General features: G+C 52.5%; 1 protein-coding gene across 1 annotated transcript; it reads left to right on the top strand.

Moving 5' to 3' along the window:
- The first annotated feature begins 314 nt into the window (after positions 1–314).
- LOC120998927 (extensin-2-like) lies at positions 315–8,731 on the top strand. Its single transcript, XM_040429806.1, has 2 exons — positions 315–335; positions 5,831–8,731. The coding sequence occupies exons 1-2, from the start codon at positions 315–317 to the stop codon at positions 8,729–8,731; spliced, it is 2,922 nt and encodes a 973-aa protein (XP_040285740.1).
- The last annotated feature ends 235 nt before the right edge of the window (positions 8,732–8,966 follow it).

Genomic DNA, 8,966 nt, shown 5'->3' with positions numbered 1-8,966 from the left:
GGTCATTGTGTAGGAGGTGGAAATTATGAGCTGTCCTCTTCACCTATTACCTATATGGCAGAGTGTAGTGGGCATGCTGTGACCTGTGCAGGGAAGAGGAAGAGGTGTGCTACCCCCATCACCTACTGAATAATATGACAGAATCTATTGGGCATGCTCTGTGGCCTGGTCAGAGGTCACTGCAGTGAGGAGGAATAGATGAGCTGCCCCATCACCTACTGACTATTATGGCAGAATGTAATGGACATGCTCTGTGCAAGGAGGTCGAGATGAGCGGCTCCCATCACATATGAACTGATATTGCCGTGGTCAGCATGTGCAGTGAGGAAGAAGAGGTGAGCTGCCCTTATTAACTAGTATGGCAGTGTAGTGAGCATGCTCAGGATGGAGGGTGAGGTTAGCTGCCCTATTCCATGCTAATACAGTCCTGATCAAAAGTTTAAGACCACTTGAAAAATGGCAAAAAATCCTATGTAGCATGGCTGGATCTTAACAAGGTTCCAAGTAGAGCTTCAACATGCAACAAGAAGAAATGGGAGTGAGACAAAACATTTTTTGAGCAACGAATAAACTGAAACAGGCTGTTTTTCAGCTGATCAAAAGTTGAGGACCACACCTCCAAAAAAAAACTAAACCCCCCCCCCCCAAAACAGAAATCCAACCTCCAAACATGAACTCAGTAATGAGTAGCTCCGCTGTTATTGTTTCGGCATGCTTGATGCAAGCGTTTCCATGAGGTAAGTGGGAACATTTCTCCAAGTGGTGAAGACGGCCGCACGAAGGCCATCTACTGTCTGGAACTGTTGTCCATTTTTGTAAACTTCCCTTGCCATCCATCCCCAAAGGTTCTCAATTGGATTTAGATCAGGGGAACACGCAGGATGGGCCAAAAGAGTGATGTTATTCTCCTGGAAGAAGTCCCTTGTCCTGCGGGCATTGTGTACTGTAGCGTTGTCCTGTTGAAAAACCCAGTCGTCACCACACAGACGAGGGCCGTCAGTCATGAGGAATGCTCTCTGCAACATCTGGACATAGCCAGCGGCCGTTTGACGCCCCTGCACTTCCTGAAGATCCATTGTTCCACTGAAGGAAAAAGCCCCCCAGACCATTATGGCGCCTCCTCCACTGTAGCGCGTAGAAAACTTCTCAGGTGGGATCTGCTTGTCATGCCAGTAACGTTGGAAACCATCAGGACTATCAAGGTAAAAAGAATTCTCATCAGAGAATAAAACTTTCTTCCACCTTTGAATGTCCCATGTTTGGTGCTCTCTCTTGCAAAGTCCAAACGAGCAGTTCTGTGGCGTTCAAGGAGACGAGGTCTTTGAAGACGTTTTTTGTTTTTGAAGCCCTTGAGTCTCAGATGCCGCCTGATGGTTATGGGGCTGCAGTCAGCACCAGCAAGGGCCTTAATTTGGGTCGAGGATCGTCCAGTGTCTTGACGGACAGCCAATCGGATCCTCCGGCTCAGTGCTGGTGAAATGTTTTTGGGTCTTCCACTTGACTTTTTTGTTCCATAACCCTCAGGATCATTTAAGAAATTCCAAATGACTGTCTTACTGCGTCCCACCTCAGCAGCGATGGCGCGCTGTGGGAGACCCTGCTTATGCAGTTCAACAACCCGACCACGTTCAAAAAGGGAGAGTTTTCTTGCCTTTGCCATCACAACGTGTGACTACCTGACAGAAAATGACAATGAATCCACATCTTTGCACAGATTTGGCCTTTTAAAGGCATGTGGTCCTAAACTTTGGATCAGCCGGAAAACAGCCTGTTTCAGTTTTTTCGTTGTTTTCAATTAATTGAATGCTCAAAAAATGTTTTGTCTCACTCCCATTTCTTCTTGTTGCATGTTGAAGCTCTACTTGGAACCTTGTTAAGATCCAGCCATGCTAAATATGATTTTTTGCCATTTTTCGAGTGGTCTTAAACTTTTGATCAGGACTGTATAGCAGTGTAGTGAGCATGCTCTGATGGAGGGTGAGAGGAGCTGTTCCCACAACCCGTTGACTTCTGCTGGAGAGTGTTCTGGGTATGTTGTTTCTATGAAGGCTGGAGGGGGAGGAGAGGTGAGCTGTAATCATCACCTATTATCAGACTCCAGCTTTATAATAGTTACCTGTCATTGAACTCCTGTCTGTGATGATAATGAGATGACTGCTGACCCTGCCCCAGTGTACACAGTATAGGCTTAAAAGTGATAATCATGCAGCCATGATGTCACTGCTTCCTTGCTCGCTGATAGAGCCTGCCCTGTTCTCAGGGAGCCCCTCTATAGTGCCCCCAGTAGTTATTATAGGCCCCTCTATAGTGTCTCAAGTAGTAATTATTGGTCCCTCTGAGTCAGGGATCACTACCCTCATCATTGTGGGCCTGTGAGGACAGACAGATCCTTCACGACCACCACAGGCTGTGGAATCTTGAATCCCCCAGTAAGTTTGGGTCTTATAGCCTCGGCCCTTCCTGGGAAGCAGCTCCACGTCTGTCATCGGTGGTCTGTGGGACAGCTGTGGGGTCTGCACATTCTCAGCGGCCTCCTCGGGCCTCATGTCTGACATGTCACGTTCCACCCTCGGAGTCGGCTCCACGCAGATGTTATGCTGAGATCTTGCTGGATTCGGTTTCCTGAGTCGTAAAATGCAGAGAAGTAACAGGAAGTGTGGAGAATTCACCGCGCAAATGTCATCCAAGACCGTAAAGTGTACGCTGCAGGCGCCCCATGCATCCCGGCCGGACTGGGACTGACCTTCAGCCCTGGCATTTTAAAACGGACAGGCCCACTTGTGTGGTGAATATGTTTGCACCCCTTTCCCCTCCCCAGTGCTCACGGTACATGTGGATTGACATTACATTCCCCACTACATACAGCATCACATGCCGATTACTGCCGGTGACGCCTCCTCTGATGTAGATGTTCTCTGTCCTCATCTTCTCCATTGGGAGCAGACCACTATGATGACATCTTTCAGACATCTTCGGTTTCTCACTTTTCCATCTTCCTCCTGGTGCCCCCTGTACTAACCAATGCCTCAGAATTCTATACTTCAGAAATAACAGTACCATACAGATAGACGCCTCCATAGTAATAGTGCTCTTCAAAGTCCCACCAATTATAATTCTCTCCCAGAGTGCCCCCTATAGTTCCCCCAGTAGTAATAAGGAGGCCCCTCTATAGTGCTCCAAGTAGTTATTATTAGGGATGAGCGAATCGACCGGATGAAATATACAAAGTCAATTCGCATAAAAATTAGTTTCAACCGTTTCCCGAACTCGGGCTCGGTTCCAAGGTACCACTTGGAACCGAACCAGAGTTCGGGAAATGTTTTTTTACAGTAGAAATCCATTTATGAAGTTATTACCCGAAGTCTCGCGAGATTTCGCAAAGTAATAACTTCAGCTCATCAGAGCCAATACATTATAATACTGTACAGAGGGCTCGCTCCGTACAGTATTGAAACAAAGTTTTATGCAAATAAACTTTGGATGTTTCATCCAAAGTCGATTCGCTTATCCCTAGTTATTATAGACCCCTCTATAGTGCCCCCAGTAGTTATTATAGGTCCCTCTATAGTGCCCCCAGTAGTTATTAGAGGCCTCTCTATAGTGCTCCCAGTAGTTATTATAGGTCCCTTTATAGTGCCCCCAGTAGTTATTATAGGTCCCTCTATAGTGCTCCCAGTAGTTATTATAAGCCCCTCTATAGTGCCCCCAGTAGTTATTATAGGTCCCTCTATAGTGCCCCCAGCAGTTATCATAGGTCCCTTTATAGTGCCCCCAGTAGTTATTATAGGTCCCTCTATAGTGCCCCCAGTAGTTATTATAGGTCCCTCTATAGTGCTCCCAGTAGTTATTATAAGCCCCTCTATAGTGCCCCCAGTAGTTATTATAGGTCCCTCTATAGTGCCCCCAGCAGTTATCATAGGTCCCTTTATAGTGCCCCCAGTAGTTATTATAGGTCCCTCTATAGTGCCCCCAGTGGTTATTATAGGTCCCTCTATAGTGCCCCCAGTAGTTATTATAGGCCTCTCGATAGTGCCCACAGTAGTAATTATAGGCCCCTCTATAGTGCCCCCAGTATTTATTATAGGCCCCTCTATAGTGCCCCCAGTAGTTATTATAGGCCCCTCTATAGACCTCCCAGTAGTTATTATAGGCCCCTCTATAGTGACCATAGTAGTTGATAGAGGCCCCTATATAGTGCCCCCAGTAGTTATTATAGGCCCCTCTATAGTGCCCCCAGTAGTTATTATAGGCCCCTCTATAGTGTCTCCAGTAGTAATTAATCTTGTTCCCTCTATAGTGACCATAGTAGTTGATATAGGCCCCTCTATAGGGCCCCCAGTAGTTATTATGGGTCCCTCTATAGTTCCCCCAGTAGTTATTATAGGCCCCTCTATTGTTCCCCCAGTAGTTATTATAGGCCACTCTATAGTGCCGCCAGTAGTAATGATGGGTCCCTCTATAGTGACCATAGTAGTTGATATAGGCCCCTCTATAGTGTCTCCAGTAGTAATTATTGTTCCCTCTATAGTGACCATAGTAGTTGATATAGGCCCCTCTATAGGGCCCCAAGTAGTTATTATGGGTCCCTCTATAGTTCCCCCAGTAGTTATTATAGGCCCCTCTATTGTTCCCCCAGTAGTTATTATAGGCCCCTCTATAGTGCCCCCAGTAGTAATGATGGGTCCCTCTATAGTGACCATAGTAGTTGATATAGGCCCCTCTATAGTTCAGAAGTGATGGGGAAAATAATCCTCACCAGAGCCCAGCACTTTGCATCTCTCTGCGAAGCAGATAGAGTTCCAACTTACCGGCGCAGGGGGCTGCGATGAAGACATTGAGCCGCCTATGCTCTGGTGCAATGACGTCCACTTGACCGCCTGAGACCCAGTGCATGTGGTTGCGGTGATGTCATCACTTTGCGACCTCCTGCACTTCCTCATAGTACAAGCCTACTGGCCCTATCAGCAGGGCTGAGAACCATTGGCTTCCATGGTCCATTGCACTATTCACCTGTATCTGCGGCAGCCCACCCAGGTATCGGCCCAACTGACATTTGCCAGAAGTGCCGAATGGGCAGTCCGGCCCTGAGATCATGTATGGCGCTGTCTGGGCACTGTATGTACTACGTGTCTGGGTCATGTATGCATCATGTACATGTGGAGACCACGGAAAGTTACAGAGCGACTCCCTGACTGCAGAGTCCAGACCTCCTCTGTGCCCAGAGCTTCATGACAGGGGTCTCCATGGCCGAGCAGATGCATGCCAGCCTTCCATCACCAAGCACAATGCCAGGCATCAGATGGAGCGGTATAAAGCCGTCACCACTGGACTGTGGAGCAGTGGACACGTCTTCTGTGGAGTGATGGATCACACTTCTCTATCTGGCGTCTGGTGAAAGCCAGGAGAACGTCACCTGCCTGACTGCATTGTGCCAGCTGTACAGTCCGGTGGGGGAGGGGGTTCTTCAGGGGTTGTCCCCTTAGTTCCAATAAAGGAAAGTCATGATACTCCAGGAGAAACCATGGTCAAGGCAAATGATGATGTCATCAGACTGTGATGTGCTAAGCTGTCAATGGCCGTGATGATGTCATTGGTGACATTTGTCAATAAGGATGCCACCTGGTGGCTGTTGGAGGCCATGCATTCACTGGGAAGATGAGGTGGAGGATTTATACAAGTTCTGACCCAGTTTTCTGGAGTTCATGTCTTACAGAACATCCCCCACAGAAGCTGCCTATAAATAGGTCCCCGGCGGCAGCGAGGATGTGACAGCTTGTTAGTCAGCGACAAACCTCCACAGCCCGGCTATGTGTGTCTCTCCCTCACACAGTGCTTAGCAGCAACTGCTGCCCCCCCAGCAGTTCTTAACGGACTCCCTCCAGCAGTGCTTAGGAGCAACCGGCCCCCTCCAGCAGTGCTTAGCAGCAACCGACCCCCTCCAGCAGTGCTTAGGAGCAACCGGCCCCCTCCAGCAGTGCTTAGGAGCAACCGGCCCCCTCCAGCAGTGCTTAGCAGCAACCGACCCCCTCCAGCAGTGCTTAGCAGCAACCGACCCCCTCCAGCAGTGCTTAGCAGCAACCGACCCCCTCCAGCAGTGCTTAGGAGCAACCGACCCCCTCCAGCAGTGCTTAGGAGCAACCGACCCCCTCCAGCAGTGATTAGGAGCAACCGACCCCCTCCAGCAGTGCTTAGGAGCAACCGACCCCCTCCAGCAGTGCTTAGGAGCAACCGACCCCCTCCAGCAGTGCTTAGGAGCAACCGACGCCCTCCAGCAGTGCTTAGGAGCAACCGACCCCCTCCAGCAGTGCTTAGCAGCAACCGACCCCCTCCAGCAGTGCTTAGGAGCAACCGACCCCCTCCAGCAGTGCTTAGGAGCAACCGACCCCCTCCAGCAGTGCTTAGGAGCAACCGACCCCCTCCAGCAGTGCTTAGGAGCAACCGACCCCCTCCAGCAGTGCTTAGGAGCAACCGACCCCCTCCAGCAGTGCTTAGGAGCAACCGACCCCCTCCAGCAGTGCTTAGGAGTAACCTACCCCCTCCAGCAGTGCTTAGCAGCAACCTACCCCCTCCAGCAGTGCTTAGGAGCAACCTACCCCCTCCAGCAGTGCTTAGCAGCAACCGACCCCCTCCAGCAGTGCTTAGGAGGAACCTACCCCCTCCAGCAGTGCTTAGGAGCAACCGACCCCCTCCAGCAGTGCTTAGGAGCAACCGACCCTCTCCAGCAGTGCTTAGCAGCAACCTACCCCCTCCAGCAGTGCTTAGGAGCAACCTACCCCCTCCAGCAGTGCTTAGGAGCAACCTACCCCCTCCAGCAGTGCTTAGGAGCAACCGACCCCCTCCAGCAGTGCTTAGGAGCAACCGACCCCCTCCAGCAGTGCTTAGCAGCAACCGACCCCCTCCAGCAGTGCTTAGGAGCAACCGGCCCCCTCCAGCAGTGCTTAGCAGCAACCGACCCCCTCCAGCAGTGCTTAGCAGCAACCGACCCCCTCCAGCAGTGCTTAGCAGCAACCGACCCCCTCCAGCAGTGCTTAGGAGCAACCGACCCCCTCCAGCAGTGCTTAGGAGCAACCGACCCCCTCCAGCAGTGATTAGGAGCAACCGACCCCCTCCAGCAGTGCTTAGGAGCAACCGACCCCCTCCAGCAGTGCTTAGGAGCAACCGACCCCCTCCAGCAGTGCTTAGGAGCAACCGACGCCCTCCAGCAGTGCTTAGGAGCAACCGACCCCCTCCAGCAGTGCTTAGCAGCAACCGACCCCCTCCAGCAGTGCTTAGGAGCAACCGACCCCCTCCAGCAGTGCTTAGGAGCAACCTACCCCCTCCAGCAGTGCTTAGGAGCAACCGACCCCCTCCAGCAGTGCTTAGGAGCAACCGACCCCCTCCAGCAGTGCTTAGGAGCAACCGACCCCCTCCAGCAGTGCTTAGGAGCAACCGACCCCCTCCAGCAGTGCTTAGGAGTAACCTACCCCCTCCAGCAGTGCTTAGCAGCAACCTACCCCCTCCAGCAGTGCTTAGGAGCAACCTACCCCCTCCAGCAGTGCTTAGCAGCAACCGACCCCCTCCAGCAGTGCTTAGGAGGAACCTACCCCCTCCAGCAGTGCTTAGGAGCAACCGACCCCCTCCAGCAGTGCTTAGGAGCAACCGACCCCCTCCAGCAGTGCTTAGCAGCAACCTACCCCCTCCAGCAGTGCTTAGGAGCAACCTACCCCCTCCAGCAGTGCTTAGGAGCAACCTACCCCCTCCAGCAGTGCTTAGGAGCAACCGACCCCCTCCAGCAGTGCTTAGGAGCAACCGACCCCCTCCAGCAGTGCTTAGCAGCAACCGACCCCCTCCAGCAGTGCTTAGCAGCAACCGACCCCCTCCAGCAGTGCTTAGGAGCAACCGACCCCCTCCAGCAGTGCTTAGGAGCAACCTACCCCCTCCAGCAGTGCTTAGCAGCAACCGACCCCCTCCAGCAGTGCTTAGGAGGAACCTACCCCTTCCAGCAGTGCTTAGGAGCAACCGACCCCCTCCAGCAGTGCTTAGGAGCAACCGACCCCCTCCAGCAGTGCTTAGCAGCAACCGACCCCCTCCAGCAGTGCTTAGGAGCAACCGACCCCCTCCAGCAGTGCTTAGGAGCAACCGACCCCCTCCAGCAGTGCTTAGGAGCAACCGACCCCCTCCAGCAGTGCTTAGGGGCAACCGACCCCCTCCAGCAGTGCTTAGGAGCAACCTACCCCCTCCAGCAGTGCTTAGCAGCAACCTACCCCCTCCAGCAGTGCTTAGGAGCAACCTACCCCCTCCAGCAGTGCTTAGGAGCAACCTACCCCCTCCAGCAGTGCTTAGGAGCAACCTACCCCCTCCAGCAGTGCTTAGGAGCAACCGACCCCCTCCAGCAGTGCTTAGGAGCAACCGACCCCCTCCAGCAGTGCTTAGGAGCAACCTACCCCCTCCAGCAGTGCTTAGCAGCAACCTACCCCCTCCAGCAGTGCTTAGGAGCAACCTACCCCCTCCAGCAGTGCTTAGGAGCAACCTACCCCCTCCAGCAGTGCTTAGGAGCAACCTACCCCCTCCAGCAGTGCTTAGGAGCAACCGACCCCCTCCAGCAGTGCTTAGGAGCAACCGACCCCCTCCAGCAGTGCTTAGGAGCAACCCATTACCCGTGCTAATCAATACCAGCAGTAATAGTGACAGTGGTGCCTTGCACAAGCTCTGTGGTGCGGGGGGGCACATTCTTTCCTATCCCTACATATAAACCGTAGTCGAATAGCTTTCATATGGGGGTACGGCACATGGTCACCACTGCAGTGTGCACTGGGCTTGCATTAGATTCATTCTGAGCTGACTTCCTGTGAGCTCTCAGGTTGTAGGACTTCACACCTTTCTGCCGCCCCCTGCTGGTTCAGTGTCTGCAGAAAGAATGTGCTGCTATGCAGTGCGTAGAGCGGGGCTTCAATGGCTCACAAATATGCAGCTCTGGATGTGACTGG

The sequence above is a fragment of the Bufo bufo genome, chromosome 4, assembly GCF_905171765.1.
Source record: "Bufo bufo chromosome 4, aBufBuf1.1, whole genome shotgun sequence".
NCBI lineage: Eukaryota > Metazoa > Chordata > Amphibia > Anura > Bufonidae > Bufo > Bufo bufo.
The sequence above is the reverse complement of the archived record's forward strand: the minus strand, read 5'-3'. Positions and strand labels throughout refer to the sequence as shown.